The 25,839-nt window shown below is 34.7% G+C and overlaps 1 protein-coding gene across 7 annotated transcripts in view; it reads left to right on the top strand.

Annotated features, from left to right (window-relative positions):
- LOC138710756 (uncharacterized) overlaps nucleotides 1-25,839 on the top strand; it is a 290,182-nt gene that overhangs the window by 199,071 nt on the left and 65,272 nt on the right. Inside the window, exon 1 of one of the 7 annotated variants that reach the window (XM_069841857.1) lies at nucleotides 17,682-18,063. The exons of 5 other annotated variants lie outside the window; for them this stretch is intronic. In XM_069841857.1, the coding sequence (XP_069697958.1) occupies nucleotides 17,945-18,063 (119 nt within the window). In that variant the 5' untranslated portion in view covers nucleotides 17,682-17,944. Of the gene's footprint in view, nucleotides 1-17,681; nucleotides 18,064-20,303; nucleotides 20,530-25,839 lie in introns of those variants that run through there. One more of the 7 variants, XM_069841859.1, reaches the window with a different exon arrangement.

The raw sequence follows: 25,839 nt of genomic DNA, 5'->3' as shown, positions 1-25,839 counted from the left end.
TAGAAACTATGTCAGTGGCTTACGAAGATGTACTACCGAGAAATTAGAGAATTTCTGGTATGTACAGTATTTTATTCGTAAACTTCGTTATAATACATTTCTAGGAAGGCAAAAAAAATAACGATGGGTTTGGCGAAAAAAACTGGAATCGATTTAATTCTAAGAATTTTCCGTGTAAGTTCGTAGGTTAATATCTGCAGTTCTTAGTGGATTTCTCTTTGTGAATTTCTTTGCAGAATGCAGTAGAATTCAATTTATTTCCGTTGTAACGAAGATGAACTAAACTTAAAACAAAAAGTAATGTACGTGTACTTAGTGATTTGTCTATATCAGTGTTATAGTATCAACGGAATCTGTGACATGAAAGTCATAATTATTGAATTTTGGTGTTTTTTTAAATTCTTAAAAGAAGATAAATATGGCCACCTACAGTAACGTAGGTTCCATAATCAAAGAAATAGGATAACAAAATTTTTGGTACCTAGTCCGTAAAGTGGTTAACCCTTTACAGCAGTAAAATTTTGGAAATATTCAACATTTTTTTCCTCCATTACTGTATCTTGTACAATAATGAAAATTAGTATGTGTAAAACACTGTCCTGCTATATGAAAAAAATATTTTTACAATTTAAAAAAATTATTTACATTTTTTTTTTCAAAATTCAGTTCACTGCGCAGTGATGAAGTGTTTCCCACATAACTAAAAAACTATCCAACATTCTGTAATGAAATTTTTTGCGTATATTTATGCATGTCATATCTACAATATGATGCAAGATCACTTCTCTACTTTGATAGATTGTCTGATAAAAAATAAATTCATTTTTAAAAATTGTCAAATATCAGTATTTTCTTCTAACAAAAAATAAAAAAAAAAACATATTTACTAAGGAATATAGTTGAAAGAGCATGATATTGTAAACATGAGTTTCAGAAATAAAATAAAAGAGAGAGAACATGAAAAAGTTAATAAGTTTATGAGTTATGAGAGAAAAGCTTCATCACTGCACAGTGAACTGCCAACATTTTGAATTTTGAAAAAAATATATATAAATATTTTTTTAAATCGTAAAAATATTTTTTTTTCATATAGCAGAAGGACAATATTTTACCCATACCAATTTTCATTATTGTACAAGATACAACAATGGAAGAAAAAATGTTGATTATTTCCGAAACTTTTACTGCTGTAAGCTGTACCTAACCCCTTAAAGTCCTCATGACACTTTACGGATTGAATTTGTCATAACCACGACAACATATGATTCAAGTGACGGCCTTTGTAAAATTTATATCGGGAATATATTATAATAAATAAAAGTCCTGCAACTATGAATAAATATTGAAAATAAGATTAAATTTTAGTTTAATACTAGTTTTAAAGCCATTTTATGGACTGAGTACCAAAAAATTAATATTGTATATAACAAGTACGTGAAACCTTCAGCGGCCTCGTATGATAATACTCACTCGGCTTACCCCTCGTCCATAAACATAAATACTCGTCCGCTAAAGATACGTTTCACGTATTAGTTACATGAATGTCTATTAACATTATGTAGTAGTCTTACTAGTTTCCATTTAATTCGGTTATTTAACGATATTGTATCAACTACTAAGTTACTTAAGTCGATAGTATTGGTGATATTTACTCTGATTTCAACTATTTTTTTACAGTACGAGTAATGTGGTTAAGATTGGGGTAAAAAGCTTTTAGAACAAAAGTCACGGCAAATGGTTGGATTCACCTAATTCACGACAATACTGCAAGCCTCTTTTATGTAAGACATGCAATAAGCTTACTGTTGTTTCCCAACAACAGTGTAAAAACTATTCACTTAACTACAAAACTAATCGTCCTGATATGAAAGGACGGTGGGCATTAATATTTGCTGCCGCAAGCCCTTGCTTACGACTTTTGAAGAAAACTTAAAGGGGTATGCATTTCACCAAACGTTAAACGTTATAGATAATAAAGTAGATATTTTAGACACAAATCAGGATGTAAATATAAAACACGCATATCAATCAATAGAAAATGAGCAAAAATATTTTATATTAAGTGTGAATATAATTTAAACGCATTAGCCCCAAAATCCAAGGCATGTTATGAAGTTATGATGTCTGATATACTGATAACTTCTATGAACGCTCTAAAAATACCAGCTTATTATTTCTGAACTACGTAGGCTTAATTCAGTATACAACCATAAAAATCTGGAAGTCTTCTGCGTAATTTTAAAATTATATAGGTTCTACTGCGGCAACCGTAGGAGATAGACGCTCGGTTATCCATGTCAGAGGATCAGATCTGTATCTCGAGGAAATTAAATGAAATTAGTTGTAATAAATACAGGGACATCATTTTATTTTTACCAACATTTCTAATATTAACCTGGCTATACCTCTGGATCAACGATTACAGTAAGAACCGGAAACACTGTTTGCTACCCCCTCCCACGACTGGAGTTCGATGATACTGGCGTAATATACAAACAAACCACTTTACTGGGTATAGGAGGGAAGAAAAGTAGTTCATCCATTTACGTAAACGAGAAAATATCGCGATTTGAGTTTGATAATTTTCATTAGGTTTTCGTTTAATCAAAATACAGTACAGTATTAACAATAAGTGTTTTTATTCACGAACTGAGCTTTCCATGCGGACGTATTCATTATGCAGTGCATATTAGCCTATACTGTCTACTGCACATTAGCGTACACTATAGAGAATGAAGTTAAATTGGAAAAATAATCATAATATGGATATTTAAACGCATTTTTGAAAATGGTGGCCGTTCATTTCGATACAGGCTTCAGTTCTTTGTTGCTTATTATCGCACTATAGACTATTGTACGTAATTCCAATTACCAGGTTCGTTCTTCGTATCAGTAACTCATGCTGAAATAATTCTGTACCTACTCTGTAAAAGAGACCTTACGTACTGTAAATTCAATCTTCACTTCTGCCCGATCCGAAAAGATAAAATTACTCAGACATGCTACGTACTGTCCGTCCAAGTGGTTACGTCGCAGCGTCGTATAAAGGGAGGAAATCACGTGACAGTTAATTACTTAACGAGGCCCTTTTATTAAAGTTATTTTAAACAATTGTATGGGTATAATATTACGTAGACGTCCAATTCCTAACAGAAATTAATGTTCTCAGAAAAGATCTAAGACAGCCCAGCCACTAGAAGCAGGTGGGGGAAACCGGGATGCGACATAGGCAATATTGAAAGCTCTTTCGTCACTGGAAAACGCGAACATATTTTTGGAACGTACTGTTTACTATGACCGTAAGGCTACTATGACTGTGTATGCGGTCTTGGACGGTTGAACTTCATTAGTAGAAGGGGTGGGAATGAAGTATATTCAAACATTCAGGTAAAATAAAAATTAAAGTAAAAATAAAATGATGTCCCTGTACAACATCAATGTAATGTTTTGTGAGATTATTCCTAGAGGTTAAGGTTATCGGAACGTGATACTAGTACTTCAGTCAACCATGCCTAAGATAGAAATATTTAAGAACCCATTAATGTTTCCAAAATACAGACTAAGTTACGTGAGAAATCCTTGAAGTGATGTAAACAGACATGTCCCCTTTAGCAATGGCGGATTTATTTATAGATATGTAAGTGTGTAAATGTTTTATCTTCAAATGAAAATATTCATTAGTGACGAGTAGGCCTACAAATAAATGTGTTCCAATAGCAAACATTTATAATCAGGTCTAAGATAGGCAAGAAATTTTACCTGATCCATAAAACGTCACTGATAAAAATAGACTTACGATTTATATACGCCCTTTATGTAACAAACCAGTCATAAAAGTGGGGAATAATACGAGAAAGAGAAAGCTGTTTATGGTAGGTTACCTTACCCTTGTCAGTGTTATCAGCTCTGGAAGTTTTCAAGGGCACAAGAGTGGGGAAAGACAAAATTCTTAAGCTTCGGTTTCTTTACTTTGCTAAACTCTGAAAAAACATCGTCGACGAGCATGCGCTGCAATCTACGTCGTCGTATGGTTTCTTTATTCCATCTTTCATCGTCCATCCATTGACTTTTTATACGTATGAAATTATGAAAATGAGCTGTCATATAAAGAATTTTGCAATATTTTAATTGTCAAATAACATCCAAATTTGAAGAAACTAATCATTTTTACAGTATTTAAGAATTTATAATAAACGGAATTAAAATAGCTCTTAATGTATCTATTATAAACACTGTGTAGTAAATGTATCAAAACATTACTTGTAGCAAATTGTTTTCACATAAATTAGTTCCTGTTGGTATTCTTATAGGCTATTTCCACGACTTGGCTCCGAGGTCTAAGACGTCATGCGTGGACTAGCGTTACGAAATGAACGCTGATTCCAGTCTTCATAGGGGAAGAAATTCTCTCATGAAATTTCGGCCAGTGTATGGGACCAGTGTTCACCCACTATCGTAATGAATTTGGGGAGCTACAGCAAAATCCAGTTTCGCTCTAATGGCGAGGGGTGGGAGAAGTCGTCTTCCTAATCCACGTTGCTCCCGCTCTGTCCCAATTTATTTCTACATCAGCATCGGAAACCGTACTATCTCTACAGCTACGGTAATCATAGATGAAATGAGGGGTAGGTAGCGAGTGTTGGTGAAATGATAAAGGGAAATACCCTTCTGCAACGTCTGTTTGTCCACCATAAATTTCATCACGGCCTGGCTGAGACTCAAACACTGTGAACCGTCTGAATGGAAGACCAACACCCTAAAGGCTGATTCACGATAAACCGGGAACGGAAACGAGAACGAGAACGGAAATATTATTAACATAAATGTATTTAAATGTGAGCATTCACAATTAACTATTATGAATGATCACATTTAAATACACTTGTTTTAACATTATTTCCGTTCTCGTTGTCGTTTCCGTTCCCGGTTTATTGTGAACCAGCCTTAACATTTGAGCCACATACGCAGCACGTGTGGACTTCATGACGTTCACGTTTATCAATATTCAGCCTAGGTAGCTGGTCAAATATGTTGTCCGTTCTGTGTACAGCAGTTTTGTATGCCGACAAGGTCGGGCACTTCTTCACACAGCGCTGATAATAGGATGATATATGGTTAACAATACGTGACAGTTTGAGCGAGATAGTCACGGCTTGAAAACCTGGTTTGTTCATTTGTCAGGATCAGTATAAAAAGTTTATATTAATTAAATTCCGTGCGTCTGTTGCTCTGCCCACACCGCTCAGCAAGGCTTTGATCTGAAGAAAGAAACGTGATTAATGTTGGCTAAATTAATAGTGAGAGATCTACCTAGTCCTAAACGTCTAGTGATAGTTCAGTCAGATCACGGTTTCTCACCAGTTTTTATCCATGCCGCAAATCCAGTGAGCTTTTTTAGCGGCAGTAACGCATATTTCTTCGTGTACATTTGTTTTTATATAATTATTTCACCATTGTTCCATTACACTAATATCATCATTTCATTATCTTTGAAGAGCCTATGTTATATAAAAGAGATATTAAATAAATAATTACATTTATAATTCACTATCTCATCGTCTTTGAGTAGTCTCTTCAGGGATGCATAAGAAACAGCGCGTGAACGATCTTTGTTTATTCCGCGTGCTGCAGTGTATATTGCTGTACAGATAGCAGTGATTAAAGGACAAAGATGAACAAAATGAACTTTAAATAAAATCGAGTCACAATAATTCCTTACACTTTTCTTTACCTTTTTTAATAAATGCAGTAAAATTATTTCACAACAGAAAATGCTATATATGCGATTTTGAATAACCAACAAAGTTACTTGTACTGTTCTCCAAACAGGAGATCAACCGTGAAAGGAATGTGCTTACTATTGCGTCATCTATTGGAGCGAAGTAGATAGATAATATTATCGCTAAAACGTCAGTTTAAAAACCATGCGCTCTCCTGCATGTGTTATTTCCTGTATGGAGGGATTAAAAGGCCAGGAGATTAACAGTGATCTAATTTTGTAACTAGGGTAGTATAAATATGTGTTTATAAATGTTATTGTTTGTGCTGTGAGAGCTAGCCAATAGAGATATGAGTACCCACGTGTGTGACCTTATGACATCTTATGACATCAACATTCATTCACAACATTACCCCGCTTCGTCTCATTCCGCAGAGACTTTCTCGTGGTTGGAGTACAGTAATTTTTAGTAGCAAATAAATAATTTGAAAATAACTGCGTTCATGTATAAAATTTCTCAAACTGCTGAAGTATAACATCATTGCCATTATAATAGCGATACTGTTATGCGAAAATAAACCTTTAAAGATGTAATTTGGTTAGAATGGCTTCTTCGATATCCGTCTGACACTAGATTTTACGTCTTGTAAAATATTATTTCAAGAAGCAAATCTAAGCATAGCGCGCTTACCATCATCGAATAACTTGGCCTGGGGCAGAGAAGGCCTAACGGCCTTATCTCTACCAGGTTAAATAAATAAATACTAAAATACCTACTTGCACACCTACGTACGTGCTGCTGAAAATTGTAATAGTGTAATTTTCGCTGCAAATTTAAGAATCTTCGGATACATTTCATAATTTAAGGAATTATAAAACTAAGAAAGCCGTCATTATACGTCCATTTCAGTAATGTAGTATGTGAAAGAACCATTATTTCTAGCTATAACTCTGGAGGAAAATTTCCTGCTCTACCTGAATTGTGCATGGACAATCTTTGCACCGCTTTCCATCTTTCGGTGCGTCCTTGTGGGGAAAGAGCAGTGAGCTCTATACTAAACTGGAGGCAACACCGCAATGCTCTTTCCTGTCTGAAAGCGTGACTGTCGACGCCATGTTGATGTGGGTATTCCCCTCTCTTTCTAACTAACGTGTTTCAGTGAGTCTTTCGTGAGGTTCATGTTGCACATGCGCAGTAAGTAATAACAATACTGTTATTGTGTACGATAGTATTCACTGCAAGAGAGACAAGGACAACACTATGTTAGAAAGAGATAGCAATATCTCAGGCGCTCAGCATTCGCGTCACGCTTTTAAAGCATTGAGTTGTGCCTCCAGTTTAGTATAGAGCTCACTGAGAAAGAGAAGTGACCCGCGCGCAGAACAATCTGGCCGTAGTGCGTACTTGCCCGTAAAGGCTTGAATATGCACCACTGGTCTATGTACTGAAGTTTAGAAAAGAAGTTAAATAATGAATTCAGTACATTTACAATTTATCATCTCGGCCTCTGAATAGCATCTGCAGATTAAGTGGGAAGTTAAATAAAGAATTACGATTAGAAATTCATTAACCCTTCGTCTTTAAGTAGCCGGCTTCGTTTAAAAGAAACGTCCAATAAAAATAATGCAATAAATTATAATCCATTATCTTAATATGTCTGAGTAGCCTACATAGTTGACATTAAATAATTACAATTGCAATTCAAAATACAATTGTCTTTGAGAAATCTCTGATATTAAAAAGAAACCTCAAGAAAATAATTACAAATACAATCCATAATTTAATCTTCTGAATATACTTGTAACTAGACTTATTACATATCAGTATCTTATTGTCTCTCAAAGTCCACTTCGCAGCTGATTTGATAGAGGCACCGGAGCCTCCGAGATTCTTGCTTAAATACACTCCGTTTCTAGAATCTGTGGAGTAAGTCCACGCATTTGGGTGGAGCCGATGACAAGCGAATGGGCGGAGCCTATCAGTGAGGGAGTGTTGTTATTGTGTTGCGGGCTACATCGGCTCACGGCCGCTAAGGGGTAAGATGCGCCTGGCAGAAGGTGGTAGGTAGGGTGGCATTTTAGACGCTCGTCTTCTAGCAATGCTTTCCCCAGAGCGGTCATTGGACTGATCACCACTTGCGCAAAGAACTTGTTTCTTCTTCTATACTCTACAGATTTCAGAAACGGAGTATAGAGGGGACATGAAGACACATGTAGATCTGTTGGGTATAGCAGACCATCACCAGATTTTATGGTTGGAGAGAAATGCGTGGTGTGGCGGATGGTGAAATCGGCTTAGTTTCGCAGCACAATCGGCACACATCTCATTCCATCACGTGAGCTAAGCATTTCTATGCCTCTGTCGTCTTTCAGTAGCCTCTATAGTTGAAAAATAACTATAAATAAGGAATAAGTATTCCATTTACAAAGTCAAGTGGTAGCGTTTCAGGGTCTCAGACCAGCGATTCCAGGAAAGGAAATGGAGATTTATCTCCCTTCCGTATAAAGTCGGTGTGTCCCTTTTGTTGTGTTTGTTATGAGTTGCCTTAATTTGTGAACTTGCACCATGCTAATAGTGAATAACGCAAGTCTTCAGGGTGAACTAAAATTATTAAAAAACACGTAATAATAATAATAATAATAACAACAATTATAATTATAATCCGAGGCACAACAGCCCATGAACCATGACCAACCAGCCGGCTGCTGGCCTCACGTCCACATGCCGAAGCAGAGATGGGCGATCAGCCAACAACAATGGAAGTATCGTGTGGTTAGCACAATGATCCCTCCAGCAGTTATAGCTGGCTTTTGTAACCGGATTTCGCTACCTATGGTAGCTCCCCAAGTGCATTACGATGCTGGGTGGGCTCCAATCCCATACACTAGCCGAAATTTCATGAGAAAATTTCTTCCCCCGTGAGGACTCGAACCAGCGCGAATTTCGTAACGCGAATCCTAAGCAGGATGCCTTAGACCACGATGCCACGGCGCGGGACTCAAAAACACGTAATAATAATAATAATAATAATAATAATAATAATAATAATAATAATAATAATAATAATGTGATATCACAGTGCAAATCAAATATATAGAAATCAGTAGCAACACATTCATAATAATAATAATGCGGAAAACTGCTAGTAATTATATACAACACTGAATTTCTTTAGCAAAACAACTCATGGGTCAAAGACAGCAGACATAGTAAATATACTCGTAGTTCAGTGAACTTCACCTTGATATATTGAAACAGGTGAAGTCAGAGACAGTAAAAATTCTCAACAACCAAGAAATAATAATAATAATAATAATAATAATAATAATAATAATAATAATAATGTGATATCACAGTGCAAATCAAATATATAGAAATCAGTAGCAACATATTCATAATAATAATGCGGAAAACTGCTAGTAATTATCAGACATCGGATTCTAGGGCAAATGCCTATTTTGTTTCTTTAGGAGAAAAATAAAAATAATTATTAATATTTGTGTTTCATGGAAATTGAAAGGTATTCAAAGAGTTTTATAGTGCCCTAAAATGCCCTAAAACGGTTATTAGAGCCTAATTTGTTAATATTAGCCTAAAAATGCCTAACTCACTGTAAAGTTTCGCATTTTACTCTTACTTTTTATAATTTATACATGCATTCACTGCGAAATTTAAGGCATTTAAAAAGTGGAAAGTTTGCTTCACACCGCCATGAAACAATTGATAAAGGAGACAAAATGTTTTGAATCTCACGACACTCGCAATAGATTTCACCGAATTTAACATGTTTGGAGGCATAAATGCCGACAAAGAACCAACCTTAGTTTTGAAGCAGGCAATAATCACAACATGTGCTGCTACCGATTCAGAGATATACTATACTATAAAAATGACTGTTTTCGGTCTGAAACCGATTAGCTGTACTGCCCTTCAGAGTGTCATAAAATCACAATTTTTGGAGAAAGATTGTTTTTGAAATATTTATGAAAAGTCGTAAAACTGCGAATTAGTAGGGTAAACCCTTACAAAATATTTAAAAGAATGGCCCTCCTAGTGTTAACACTACCAGGAAATGCAACAATAAGTGGAACTTTGTATTTTTGTCGAATTGAATCTCAATAACAACGGTTCATTTGAATGCTCGTTAACAGTTGCTCTTTCCCTCACCTTATTTGTGTTGAGAAGTTTTGAGCGGTAGGACGTTTTCCTGTGAAGTTTAACGCGATAATGCCGAAAAATATAAGTGCAAAATCTACATTGATCCGGCAATGGCTAACAGAATATTCAGAATTCACTTATGATGGAAAAATTATATTCTGCAAGATTTGTAACAAACAGGTATGTAACAATAGCTGAAATATATAAATTCTATTAATTGTAATGAGTAAGCCTATAATATTTATACATTGACTGAGTTATCCTGAGGTATAATTCTTTTTAAGACCACTACACTTTAACCTTTTAAATTCCGATAGTTAAAGTATTTGCAGGTCATTAAAATTTTGACTGTTCGAACCCACTAACTTTGTGATAGAAATACGGCAATACAACAATTAGGATTTTATTTTAATTCAGTTTACTTTACATTTTTAGATTTCGCAAGAAAAGAAGTGCCACCTAAAGCAGCATGTGCAAGGAGCGGCTCATAATACTAAAGCTCAGCAGAAAAATCAACTGCAACAAACTTTACTAACACAGCCTACTTCATCCAATCTCAGCAGCAATTTCTATGCTGATTTAACCAGAGCGTTTGTTGCTGCTAACATTCCCTGGAATGCAATTGAAAATCCGGTTTTAAGACAGTTTTTACAAAAATACTGCAAACAAAATATCCCATCTGAGTCGACCCTAAGAAAAAATTACTTAGACAGAATATACAATGAAACTTTAGCTTCCATTCGGGAGGATATAGGTGATTCTTACATATGGGTCTCTGTGGATGAAACCTCAGATCCTATGAATAGGTATATAGCAAATATGGTAGTAGGAAAACTTAGTCCTGATGGACCTTCGATTCCACACCTCGTATGTGTTAAGGAACTTTCGAAAGTGAATAGCCAAGCCATTGCTTATTTTGTAAATAAAGGCCTACAGTCTTTATACTCAGGTAATATAGACGATTCTAAAGTTCTGTTGTTTTGTACTGATGCTGCCTCATACATGGTTGCTGCAGCTCCACTTCTTAAAACATTTTATCCTAACCTCACGCATGTAACCTGTCTAGCACATGGCCTTCACAGCGTTTCTGAAACAATCCGGAATGAATTTCCTCTTGCCAATTCGTTTATTTCTAACACAAAAAAATGTTTTTGTAAAGCCCCATCCAGGATTTCAATATTCAGAGAGAACTTTCCAGATATCCCACTCCCACCTCAGCCGGTTGTTACACGATGGGGAACCTGGATTCAGTCAGTGGTGTATTATTCTAAGTATTTTAAAGAAGTGGCCACAGTTATTGATAAATTACCTGAAACTGATAGTGCAGCGTGTGTGAAAGCAGTGAAAGATTGTCTGAATGACTCACGAGTGAAAAACGATATTGCCTACATAACATCAAACTTTTCTTTCATACCTGCAAGCATTGAACAATTAGAACGTGAAAAACAATCTCTTTGTAGCCAAATAGCAATAGTAAAGGAAGCTCAAGTGAACATACATTCTGCTTTAGGCGAAACTGGGAAAAAAGTTAAAAATAAGTGGGACAACGTATTAAATAAGAATGTAGGATTTTCATTGTTGGAAAAAGTATCAAGAGTGATATCGGGGGAAAGTGTAAATGTTCCAGTAAGTATTGATGTTTCTATTGTACCTAATTTAAAATTTGCGTCTCTCACATCAGTTTCGGTTGAAAGAAGTTTTTCTGCCTTCAAAATGATTCTCAGTGACAAAAGGCAAAGGTTAACTGTGGAGAATTTAGAAAAAATTCTGGTGGTGTACTGTGCAGATAATTATAATAAAGTCTGAGCATGGAACTGAATTTCAATAACTTAAAATGAGTAATCTTGATATCAGTAATCATTATTTCATTAGTTTCAATATATTAAATTTGTGCAGCTCTGTTTATAAATATAATATAGTATTCTTTTTTAATGTTTAAACATACTTTTTTGTGCGTATTTTAATGTATAACTAAAAATTTCAGTGAAAGAAATAAGTATGATACCTTGATGTGCCTAAAATGCCTATTTTCATAAAAATAGAGCCTAATTTTACAAATTTTGAGCTTATTTTAGGCGCCTAAAACTGCAATTTTTAGTGCCTAAAAATCCTATGTCTAGTAATTATATACAACACTGAATTTCTTTAGCAAAACAACTCATGGGTCAAAGATAGCAGACATAGTAAATATACTCGTAGTTCAGTGAACTTCACCTTGATCTATTGAAACAAGTGAAGTCAGAGACCGTAAAAATTCTCAACAACCAAAAAATAATAGTAATAGGGCTTAATAATAATAATAATAATAATAATAATAATAATATTAATAATAATAATAATAACAATAATAATAATGCCACCGTAATGGTTCAGTTGACAGAGCACTGTCTTAACGATAACTGCGGACCCGGTTATGGCGGATTGTATTTGTAGTGAGGGGTTTTCTCGGGGTTCTTCCGTTTCCCTCATTAATTTCAACGTTACAGTCCATTTTAATATTTATCATCACAGTTAGAGACTGGCACAATATGAAGAAAATATTGCCAAAGTTATCGTTTAGTCAACTATCCGAAGACAGGTTGGAACCTCATAAGTGACATCAATAAGGCATCACTCATGAGACAACTAAAGCAGGAGATAATTGGGTAGGTTGGCCAGTTCCTTTCCCCCTCCATTGCATGCATCGCTGACTAGTATGAAATTTATTTTGAAAAAATATCAAATAAATATTTCAATTCTAAAATATCTTCTTTCCTAAACCACTGGAGCAAGTTTACACAATTATTTACAAACTGAGCCACTAGAGATTATTAGTTATGTCCATAGTTAATATGCTGCCATATAAAATATGATAATCTGTATAATTAAACAGTTTTTCAGCATAATAACATCCTTATTTTGACTGCAGGAACTAGGTAATTCCAGTTTTACACTGAAGAGAAAACAAGTTCTAACATTGGCTGGATTCAACACTGGCCACAATATAGCCTAACACATGTAACGTTTCTTTATTTTCTGGCAGAAGATTACACTTCTGTCAGTTAACATTGTTTTGTACGATGAAATCTCTTGGAGATGGAAAAAGTGGAGAAATTAAGTAGACAGCAAAGTTGATTATTAAAACTCGTTTAAAACGTTAAGTTACAAGTATGTACAGCTGTCAAAAGAAAAAGTGGCCGCTCTCCTGAATCAAAGTTCCCTTCGGGTATCTTCGCTACAATTCGGAGACAGGCGATGTTACATGTTGTTGGACCACGTTGCCTGATATCTACAGTTATAATTGACGTGTACTGTGTCTTAGTCGATAGCATAATGGTAGCGTTCAGGCCTCTTATTCATGAAGTCCTGCGTTCGACTACAACCTCGTGCTTTTTGTCCTTTTTTGTTCTGTTTTTGAGAGAGACAAACTAGACATAATGGCTCCTTTCTCTTTTATGATTATTTTAGTAATTAACATCAGGTTCATTAATATATTATGCCATGACTTTATCATTATCATTATGATATTGTGGCTGCAAATGGAAAGAAAAAAGATTTTATTCTCAATAAAATATCTTTCCTGGCATAAACATAACAAATTTACTGGCGTCGGCCTTAAAACATTCAAACAATTAAGCGTTCAAAAAACAAAACAAAAAGCCACAATTCAATATTTAGTCTATCTTCTTCTTATCTCGATCATCTTGCAGTCGAGTGGGCATGGAATTGACCAGTCTTTGCAAATAGCGACTGTTCTTAGACACGATATTCCAGGCATTCTGAACATACCCACATACATAAGTGTTCTGTCCATGTGCAGGTCTTTCATTGCAAACCCAGCAATCTCCCATCTTTCCTATTTTCTGCCTTCCTCTTAGTCTCCGCATATGATCCACGTATCCTAATGTCGTCTATTCTTTTCAACCAGAGACCCAACCAATTCCCTTTTTCTCTTTCTAATCAGTTTCAGCATCATTCTTTCTTCACTCACTTTTTCAAACACAATTTTATTTCTTATTCTGTCTGTCCACTTTACACGCACCGTTCTTCTCCACATCCACATTTCAAATGCTTCAATTCGTTTCTCTTCATTTCGTCGTAATGTCCATGTTCTTTCCCCATACAATGCCACACTCCACACAAGCACTTCACTAGTCTCTTCCTTAGTTCTTTTTCCAGAGGTCCGCAGAAGATCCTTCTTCTTCTATTAAAAGCTTCCTTTGTTCATGTTTGCAGTTTTTCTTGGGAAGGATAGGCCTAAATGCGGTAACATCCCGTTGCTTTCCGCACACCACTATCTCTTTCGCATCTTATTAAATTCCAGGGGGCCCAAGCGTGGAGATGAGGAGAGTGGATTTGACTAATTGGGCCCTCCGGACTTCACCGAAAGTCACGGCAAGGGTTAAATATTAATTCTATCAGGGTGTTTGACCCGGTCAGAGACCGGGAAATCTCAATTAGCCTTTGCCCCCCGCATCCTGGACTAGCTTCTACGAATCATCAGAAGATCTTAGAGTGTAATTGGGCCAATTTTTCCGAAAATGTTTCCACACTTTTGCTCTCATAGCTCAGCGGACGAACGTTGGAATTTAGATGTCAACGTCTCAGGTTCAATTCCTCGTTACTCCTTTTCATTTTATTGTGGTTCAAGATAGTATAATGTAATAATACAAAAAGAAAAACTAATACCAGTATTATGCAACTGGATTTTTCCAAACCTAATATTAAATTTATGTTATTTATATCGCTAAAGAACGATTAAAATATAAATAACTTGAATATTATTTATACAGTATCACTAAAGAACGATAACAGAATATAAATGATAAATATCGGTTTGTTTAATTAATATATTGCGAAAGAACAATAACAATATAAATAACTTGAATATTGTTTTATAATGCCAATGAAGGAAAACAGAATATAAATGATAACTTGAATATTATTTAAATCGCTAAAGAACGATAACAATATAAAAAACGTGAATATTATTCATATCGGAATTTCACAGATTTATTACAGATGTATTTAAGAAATTGTAGAAGAATAGTAATTAGTAACAGTGTCCCATTTATTCTTCTTGGAGCCAAATTTGTAACTTTTAAAAGTGTGGTTACTATGTTGAAGTGTATGTGTTGTAACGGATGCTTGATTTGTTATGTATGTGAGTCAGTTATGGGATGCTTGATGTCGTCGCAATGTCGTAATTATAGTTTGATTGTGTTTGTGTGACTATTGTGTATTAATTTATGATGTATGGTACGGAAAGCTGCATATTTGTGTTATAGAAGTGTTACGTATGTGTGTTGTTAATGTTTTTGTGTGTTACAAATTGATACCTGATATTTGTTTTGCAATCGCAATGCCTAATTTACGGATTGTTTATGTTTTGTTTACATCGCGTAAGCTAATTTAATTTTCTTTTCCATTTCCCTTTATGCTTATCTTTTTTGTGTATAAAACTATAGCCCTAACATACATATGTAAAGTAAGGCTAACCCCCATTGGAAATACAATAATAATTATTATTCATATCGTTATAATACGATAACAGAATACAAATGATGACCTGAATTTTATTCATATCTCTAAAGAACGATAACAAAATATAAATAACGTGATATCCATAAAGAACGATAAATGGATATAAATGATAATTTGAATATCATTTACATCGCTAAAGAAAGATTAAAAAATAAAATGAAAACTTGAAGAAGGCCCGAACCCACGACCTTTGAATCATTAAACAAGCACTCTACCGCTGGTCTACGCGGCGCAGATATGGAACACTTTCATAGTTCCGGAACTGCTTGTACAAGCACATGCATCGTGTAACATCGCCGCGACCCGAAGTGGACTTTGAAAATATTCGCTGTTCACGAGTGCTGCTACTTTTTTTTTTTGACAGCTGTACATAAGTAGACATGGCAACACTGAAAAGACTTTCACTAGATTCGAAAGAATAAGCAATGTGGAATAGGAACCACTTATTTTGTTTTGGCTTCCCGAATTCATTGACGTTGCAAATTCAATTACTCTTAATGGGGGATTTGTAAATTTGACTTTCCCTTAGAAATCCCGGAATGTTGGTGGAATGGCCGGCTTGAGTTTTTAAAATCTTCCTCATAATTTGAGTAGGAGGAAAGGAATTGGTCACTCTACCCCATTATCTCCTGGCCTAGTTGCCTCATAAGTGATGCCTTCTTGGTATCACTTGTGAGGTTCAGACCTGTCTTCGGATAGTTGACTAAACAACAACAACAACAACAATTTGAGTAGATCGGTTGAGTTGTAGTTAGCCTATAAAAATATTAACGGTGGAGAAAGCCGTGCAACATATGAAAGAAAATATATGAAGATTTTGATGAAATATGGAAATTTTACGAAAAATTATAAAATACGAAAAATTGCTCGGCGCTAATTGCATGCTAAACAATGTGGAAATTGAAAATCCTTGTTCCTCTACCGCTAGAAGGAATGGTTTAGACTTTAGAATATTACATTTCATATTTTGTTTTTCAGTAATCATCATTATATCAATAGTACTTACTCAAAATGGTTCAAGTGAATGTAGTATTATGGTTGGTGTACAGATGACATTTGTCTGAGGCGTAGTACTCGTATTTTCTCGACTGGTGAAAAGATGCTCCCTAGCGGGACTTCACCAGGCCAAGGTGATTCATATTTTTAAGAAAACGACCATTAGGATTCAAACAGCCATACCACCGGCGTAGCTCAGTGATGATCTGGGGCTGCTCTCGGGCGTGTATTTCACAAAACTAGTTTGATTTTTTCCTATCTTTTCGCCAACTGTAAGTTAAGGCAAATACTGCATCAGACAGTTAATGGCGAATTCTTGCCTTATCTCGCGAAATATCGTCTTGCTATCACAAATTTCATCGACGCTAAATAACCTAGTACTTGATACAGCGTGTTAAATAATCAGGTAAAAATAAGAAAGCAATTATCCCCCACATAAAGGAATGGTAAGGGTCAGTAAGCTTCGGGCTATACTGCTAGCCTTTCGACCCCTTCTCCTTACCATACAGAAAAAAAATATATCAATAAAATCACTTGAATGAGACGTTTTAGTAGAAATATTTGTTCTGGATAAAATTATTAATATTTCATTAAATGCGTGGAAGAACTAGCTATAAATTTAGAATTGGGGATTAAAATATTAATACAAGAAGCTGCCATAACAGGAATTTGTGACAATGATGGGAAGGTTTGCGCTTTTGTAAAATAACGAAGACTATATTTTACACAGGTACAGACCCAGAAACAAAATTTGGACCATAGCTTGTTGCCTACATAGAGGGCGACTGTTACCAAGACTCGGTCCATTTTTTAATTCCGTATCTGTACTCTTCATTCTCCTCCCCCTCTCTCTTTCTCAATCTCTCCATATTTGTATAAAATGAACTATGTATACTTGTGTATGCTTATCAAAACCGTGCACATATTGTGTAATTGTTTTGAAGGAGCAAAAAAATATATACATTAATAATAATAATAATAATAATAATAATAATAATAATAATAATAATAATAATAATAATGCAATGTCAGTTAATCTGTTCGCTGTAAATAATATCGAAGGTATTCACACATGTAAGTTCTACAGAACATGAGGCCTTTCGTGTGACATGTTTATCACACTTCTTGCAAAAGAAATTTATCACTTTAACCTTGCAAACGTAGCTAAGTGACTTTTATCCTCATTATTAAAAGAAATATTCCGAGCAGATAGGAATGCGCAAACAAACTCTAGTAACAGTGAAGTATACGTGTTTCCCCGAGACAGTAAGTGTATCAAGAGTTCAACTGTGGAACAAATTCCTCAAAGGCATAAGAAAATGACGTAAATGAACCATCTGTTCTGGTTGTCTTATATGGAGTTGTGACACTGGAGCAGGTTTGTCGCTGACATTGGGTCTTCTGTACAATATCACGCACAATTCACATTCGGATTGCTGTCGACTTGTGCGTAGCATTAGTGCGTTTCGTTGAAAGATTGATACTTTTTAAATAGACTAGCCTGTCGCTTTAAACCTGCTTCGATTGAGAGCAGAATCGGGGCAGTAATGGCAATGATCCTGGAATTGACTTCCTCTCATCACTCAGCTCTGTCCCAGCTGCAGCCACCGGCGACTTCACGACGCCGTCAGCTTCCGTGTTTCGGATATACCGTCAAGTATTCCGGGTAAGCCAACTTCGAGAACATTTATTGCATAGCTAGCTACAAATCTAGCGATTTGGTTCGATTCGTAACAATGAATTATCTTGCTCCATGCTGACCACGTGACCAGGGAGTTCCGTAACTAATGACACAACTATTTCTGAGGGAGATATACGACTTTCTCCACACTTGGTATGGGGGTAACTTGGGAATTGACATAAAAACACAACCCCTTGTCCTCCTTTTATTTACATTCTTCTCCTTGTCTTCCCCCTGTTCTCCTTCAAGTCCCCTTGGTTTTTTCTGCTATTACCCATCTTTTTCTTGTATTTTCCGTCTCCTTATTTTTCTCCTGTTCTCCTTGTATTCACCTTCTCTCTATTTTCCCCTTATTCTCTTTATATTCTCTTTGTCCTCATTTCTTCATTCATTCTCTTGTTCTACTTTTATTTCCATTGTTCTCCTTGTATTTCCCTTGCTCTCATTGCATTTGCTTTGTTCTACTTGTACTAGTATTACCCTTGTACTCGTGCTCTCCTTGTGTTTCCCCTGTTTTCCTTATATTCCCCTTGTTCTTGTATCCCTCTTTTCTTTTTGTATTACCATTGTTCTCTCTGTCTTCCCCTTATTCTACTATTAACCTTGTTTTTCTTGTATTTACCTAGTTCTCCTTATTCTCCCTTTGTTCTCCTTGTTTTCCCTTTCATATTTCTGTCGTCCTTGCACTTCACTTGTTCTCCTTGTATTTATCTTGTATCCCCTCGTATTCTTCCATTCTCCTTGTATACCCCTCATTCTCCTTGTTATCCTCGTTATTCCTTTGTTTTTCGTATCTTCCCCTTGATCTTCTTGTATTCCCCTTGTTGTCGACGTAACGCTCCGTTCCAATTACAGAAACTTTTCAGTGATGCTGATGATGAAATTGTAACGATTATTTCGTTCATGTACAAATTTACAAATGAAGTGTAAAGATCCGCTGAATTTAAACCAATCGGAACCATCTAACGCTAATACTGTTGATTTTATATTGTCACTTTTGCCTTGTCATTGATAATTCGCAATAATTTTTCTACTTGGCAAACTACGTAAGTATCTGGAGAGCAATGAAAATTATAGTTTATACAAATCAGTGACGAACATCATCTCACACATAATCAATCAACATCAATTTCTAAAGCATCGAGTACCCTTATTAAATTTGTTTTTACGGAATGTCACTTCCATAATAATTGTACATTTGATTAAATTTTCGTCTTTTTAAACTTCATTGTGTTTATAATAAAAATGAATATTTATATTATTCTATTGCTTTTGTCATCCATGTATAGTTAGATCAGTTAACACTACATGACTCTGGCTGTGTTTTCAAATAAATATGTTCATTATTTTTTTATAAATGCAGGATCGAATGACATCTGGCAAGCAAATGAAATATATCATCCAATAACATATCTGTTATTATTTTTATTTCATTTATTAATTACTTATTATTCTATTCACGACATGGTCTTATTAAATATCGTGCAAGGTCTTAATTTTCTTTGTAATTCAATCAGTTCGTAATTCGCACTTATAAATTTATAGACAAAATGAAAATCTCTTATTGTATTACATATGATGATTAATTATTTACCGTATCTTTAACGACAGGGACTTCTAAGGAACGATTCAATTAATTGTTTATTTAACACTTTTCCGACTACATTATGAAGGAACGATGAAATTATGACAATAAAGCAATGTCGGACTTATAACAGCAGAAACCGAAATATTCTTCCCGTCAGCCGCTTTATCACAAATCTTTCAAGACCTGCCGGAAATTGAACCGGAACCGCAGTCGCTTTCGCGTGAAGTCAGCAGCTATTGAACTACACACAGACCTTGAATTATTGCAGTTATTCTTTTTATGCACACACAATTATGACAATGTGCTTTGGTTGACGGTTTTTCCATATGCCTCAAATACAGTTCAAATTAGGTAAACGTCTTTTCGAAATTTTAACAGGGATTTAACAAAACAGAAAACGATTTTTTCCTAAAAACAATTGCCGATTTTTTTTTAGGATCAAACATGTGCAGCTGTTACAGTAGGCTCATTTTGACATACTGGTTCATGGTCAAGTTGAATAACTTTGAGCAGCTGACGGATTGAGTAAAATGTTAGCGAACGAATGTGATGCATGAATACATGATTGTGTGGTCCATGGCCTATTAAAGGTAAACCACCTGTAGAGACAGTCAAGGAGGGGAGAGAAGGACGTCCCGTCGAGAGCACTACTGGACGTGCAGTGCAATCAGTGAGTGAGAATACGCAAACTGTGCTTGGTGAATCAGTGGATCTACGAGATAGGCGGAGTTACTGATAGCAGTGGCATATTGATCCGGGAAGATACAAGAACACAAAGTGCATTGCGATTTGTGACGTTACTTCGAAGAAGAGCCTGTATCCCATTTCTATTTTAAGTGATTCTCTAACGACTATCAGATAAGGTATGAATTATTATTATTATTATTATTATTATTATTATTATTATTATTATTATTATTTCAATCGTATTAGGGCTATTATTTTCATCAACGTAAGAGTAAAATGTTAAGGTCCCTGAGCATCCAGTAATTCAGTTAAAAAAAGCTTGCTTTATAAAAATACTAATAGAATAAATGTTTTGCAATAGACATTTTGTTAATCTGTGCACGGTTCCCAGGAAAGAATGAAGACATGTTTCCAAGGTTCTTGAACATGCAATTCTTGAATTAAAGAATCTGTATTAGCAAAAACGTTTTTACAGACAATCCTACATAACTAACACAAATTATATTTTACAATACATTTTCTTAATATGTTCGCAGTTTGCAGGAAAGCATAAAGCATACAATGATTCTAAGGTTCTTAAGCTAAAGAAACTATTTCCAAAAACATTTATAGCTAAGCCTACATTAATTAACAAAAATAACACAAATTATATTTTACAATACCGGTACGTACAGTTTCTTAGTTCCCAGGAAAGTATAAAGTAAACCACGCTTTTAATATTTCTGAGCAAACAGCTCTTGATTTAAAAAATCTATTATCAGAAATATATTTAGAGATAATTCTATATATGTAACACAATTTATATTTTACAATATATTTTCTTAATGTATTCGTCAGGAAAGTACCGTATAAGGTATACCACGCTTTTAAGATTCCTAAACACACTGCCCATGAAGTTAAAGAGTTAAACAGCCTATTACCAACGGCATATTTATAGATAAGCCTACATAAGTAACATACTACTTTACATCTTGATTACACACTTTTAACACTTTATATCACTTAAGATTTAGTTATGAGAACAACTTTCTAATGTTGAATTGTAACTACTCGTAAGTTGGTAAATTACCTTAGTTGACTAGTCTCGACTTCACTGTTAAGGCTGATTTACAATAAACCGGGAACGGAAACCACAACGAGAACGAAAATATTGTTAAATACATTTATTTAAACATTATTTCCTTCTCATTTTCATCGTTTCCGTTCCCGGTTTATTGTGAAACAGCCTTTAGACTAGTTCAATTTAACACTAGAAAGTTGTTCCTATCTAAATCTTAAGTTACATTTTACAATACATTTTCTTAACATATTTGCGTTCTCAGAAAAGTATAAAGCAAATGATGATTTTTAGGACTCTGAGCATACAGTTATTGGATTGAAGAACCTGTCACTAAAAACATAGGCCCACTTACAGATAATCCTACATAACTAACATGTTATATTTGACAGTAGGCTTACATTTTCTAATAACTTCGTAAATGGTTTAACGTAACTAATAGATTACAAATAACATTTTATTACACATTTTCTTTATATGTTCATAATTCCGAAGAGAGTTTTTTCTTTAAATAAAGAATATTTTAAATTATTTTAAAGTGAAGTTGAAATTTTCTCAATTGAAACGATGATCAGTGGTACAAAATATATTGGCGTTCCCCATGCGTTAAACTTCAAGCATATAACTTCATATTTCTAGATATTCTCAGTCTCTTTCCTTAGAATGTTTCTGTATGTTAAAAGTTACAATTTATTGTAACGTCTGTTATTAAGTACAGTCCACTTCTTTTCCCGTTACTATAGCTATCAGACCTGTCAGGATTATGAAAGACATGACACTATTATTATTATTATTATTATTATTATTATTATTATTATTATTATTATTGTACACGAAACTTAACAGTTTTAATGACGCATGAATTACAGACTTCAGCACAATGTGAAATGTTTGGATGATTGCAGCCTTTTAAATTTAATTTAAGCTTTTTCTGCGACATATATTTCTTACAGGCGTTGCGTGAAGGTGGGAGTCTATTCTTTTTATTGGTAACTTATAATTACTGGCACTGTTTTCACCAATCATAGTTTCTACATGTTTTTAATTCATATAGCTAATATAATAGGCTATAATAGTTTATACATTTTATCTTTCCACGCTCGCGGATATAGAGCGGACGCTGCAGTGCACAGCGCAGCTGCACACATGCGAGCGTAGAAAGATAATTTTTCTTTTTCCTAATGGTGGGTACTTGACTGTTCGTCATTCACCCGTAAGAGCGAATTATGTGGACTAATTTACCGACAGAGTTATTGCCCACAGTGCGCCATAGGAGACTAGTCTATGTTACATCCGCAATGACATGAAATTATAAATGTAGATTTATTGAGATACGACAGGGGAACCGGAGCTCTCGGAGAAAACCCCTGTATTACCTGAACCATGGTTCTATAGGATTATGAGACCATAGCTTTAGCCACTCGACCCCCGCACAATGTATAATTTAGAGTGCAGCCGGCCAAATATCATTTCTCGAAAACTAATCGCTCGATTTTCATAATTTCTCTGTATTTTTCTCACCGTAATAAAAATTTTTGAACATATGAATCTAATTCATTTCTATGTTAACTGTAAAGTGTCTTTAGAGCAATCTTTCATAACAATATGTTCCGTTATATATTTGTGAATTTCACTTTTCCATCGCTCTTGCTCCGTACCTCGAAAACAGCTCTCCGGCTTACGGAGCGGATGGAGTCTGAAAATAATTAATAGCGACTCTGCATGCGCCTGTTTGCAGAAAAAAATCACGAAATCTTACTCAGAAAAGCTTAATGAATTTCTCTACAAAATTTTACCGAAGTGATAGAGAGCTAATTCAACTCAAAATAATGTAATAAAGTAGAACTTCGGCTCTCTGCACATGTTTATTCAGACACTCATTTTAGACAATAAGAAAATAATTTTTAAGCAAAATAATTAGTTTCTTTGTAAGTATATACCTTCTTATAATATATTCACACTGTGTATTAGAGAAAAATAATATATCAACTTTCTCACTTTGCATCATCCGAACTCAAACTGCTAGCCTGTCTCTGCAGCGTAAATGATCTTATCGGAGAAATGCAACTTTCGCTCTGTTGTGAGGGTCCCCTGCCACATGTAAGCTTCTGTCTACACTTGGATATTACATTGTGAATTGTCATAAACATGTCTATATAAGAATTTAGCATCAAAGACAGGGGTGTGAAAATTGATTTTTGGCCGGCTAGCTGCTTGAAATTACACACTGTGCGCCGTGGCGACATTTGAAAAAATAAAATGTTTAAAATTGTTATTAAAGGAATATTCAATCTACTATTATGAACTGAAATGGCATTTTATATTATTATTATTATTATTATTATTATTATTATTATTATTATTATTATTATTATTATTATTATTATTATTATCTGAGATTTCACATTCAATCTTTAATCGTCGATGAAATACATCCGACAAGAAATTTAATAATTTCGATTGCTGGACGCTTCACAAAATATGACGTGTATGAAGGGTTATAGTTTCTTGAATTGTTATACTAAGTTACTCTGGGAGTTCAGTTTCTTGCAGGCGTTGACTGATGACACGTGGACTTATGACTTCCATTTACAAAAAAATATCAGTACTGTTTTAACAGTCTGGTTTTCTTCATAGTTTATAAAGCTAATAAAATAGAAACTTTCCTTTCACGAATTTCACAAGAAAATAATATTTTTACAATCCGAAAATAAAAAAGGTACGTGAATTTCTTCATAAATCATACAGTTTGATTAAATGTATATCTAATTAATTCCGTATAATGTCGCATAAAATACTTGTTAGTATATAATAATAGCTTCTAGAAATATGTACACTGATTACTATTCACGAAAATCAGTACTTAAAAGTTGTAGTATATATATTAAAGGATTCGTGGTTCATGAGATTCTAACTCTAAAAGTAGAATTTAGAAATCTTCTCACTATTCGTGAGCTGCCACAAGGGACGAAGAGTACTTAACCATATAAATGTCAGGCAGCCAGTAGTACCGTCCAAGAATTTATTGTTGAAAGGAAAGTTGTAAATCAAAGTTTTGTTTTCGACATGCAGTAGCGAGTTAAAAGCCACCTTTGCAACTGAGTTGCACGTCATAAACAGCAACTTGACCTGAAATAATAATAATAATAATAATAATAATAATAATAATAATAATAATAATAAGAAAATGATGTGTGTAAAGGAAAATTTATTCTTTTACAAAGAGAGAATTAGGCTGTTCCTGCGGAAAATGCCTTTTTTAACGGAGAATATTCCTAAGAATATTATGTTTACGACTTATATATATATATATATATATATATATATATATATATTATATTTATACAATAGGCATATATACTGTATAATATATTAAAGTATTTGTTCCAAAACTTTCTCAATTGAAGGTTTCAGAACCATAGTGGGTCAAGCGCCATTTATTAAAAACGGAGAAAGCAAGGGTTAAAGTTAAGTGAATACCGTAGTTTAATGAAAATTGACATATCATTTAGTTTTAATGTGTATACTTTTTATTATTTGCTGTATGTTTCCATTGAATTATGGTAATAACTTCATTTTAACCCTTGTTTTCTACGGTTTTAGTAAATGGCGCTTGGTTTAATATGTTCTGAACCCTTCAATTAAAGGCATAATCCTGTAGATAATTAATTTTTACGAAAAATAACTTACAAAGAAATTGTTAATAATCTCGTGTCAAAACCTTCCGTCAAATTGCGTACATTAGTCTTCAAAATAGGTAAACCAATATTATAAACTATTAGCTGCCCATAGTAAAAGTAAGGTTACGAAATTGAAGATTGAACGGAAGGTTATCGAAAAGTTTAGTAGCTCCAGACCTTGAATAGATAATGCTCACTCATGTGGCGCAGCTCGTTATGTATAAGGCCTTATCTTGCTGAGACGTGACAGTAAAGATTTACAGAAAAAGGCGTTTCAATAAAATTACTCTTTCCAAGTATACGCGCCTTTGTTTCTTATAGGCTCGCGCATATTTGACGGAGCGCATCGCATGTCTTTCACTGCAAACCCAGCTTTCTCCAAGCGTTCATAATACGTGAGTCACGTAAGGTAGCGTATATGGTTCCTCGTACTTGAGTTATTTTAAACTTTATCAATGGCTGGGCAACCGGGTGGCTCTGTGGTCTAAAGCTTTTAGGCGGCGCGGTCCGAAGGTTTGTGGGATCGAATCCCGCTTCGGGCATGGATGAATGTCCTTTGTTAATGTTCTGTCCTGTGTGTGTCTCAGTGGTGGCGCCTACGCTCTGTTCACCTCAGGCTAGGGGAGATCCACTAATGTGTCAAAGTTTAGTGTGTGTGTCCATAGAATGTCCCCTCCCCTACACGCATTGCTATGTAAGACATACAATATTACAAGGAAGGTTAAATGACCAATAAAAATGAAAAACAT

This window comes from Periplaneta americana, chromosome 12 (genome assembly GCF_040183065.1).
Source record: "Periplaneta americana isolate PAMFEO1 chromosome 12, P.americana_PAMFEO1_priV1, whole genome shotgun sequence".
NCBI classification, from domain to species: Eukaryota; Metazoa; Arthropoda; class Insecta; order Blattodea; family Blattidae; genus Periplaneta; species Periplaneta americana.
The sequence above is the reverse complement of the archived record's forward strand: the minus strand, read 5'-3'. Positions and strand labels throughout refer to the sequence as shown.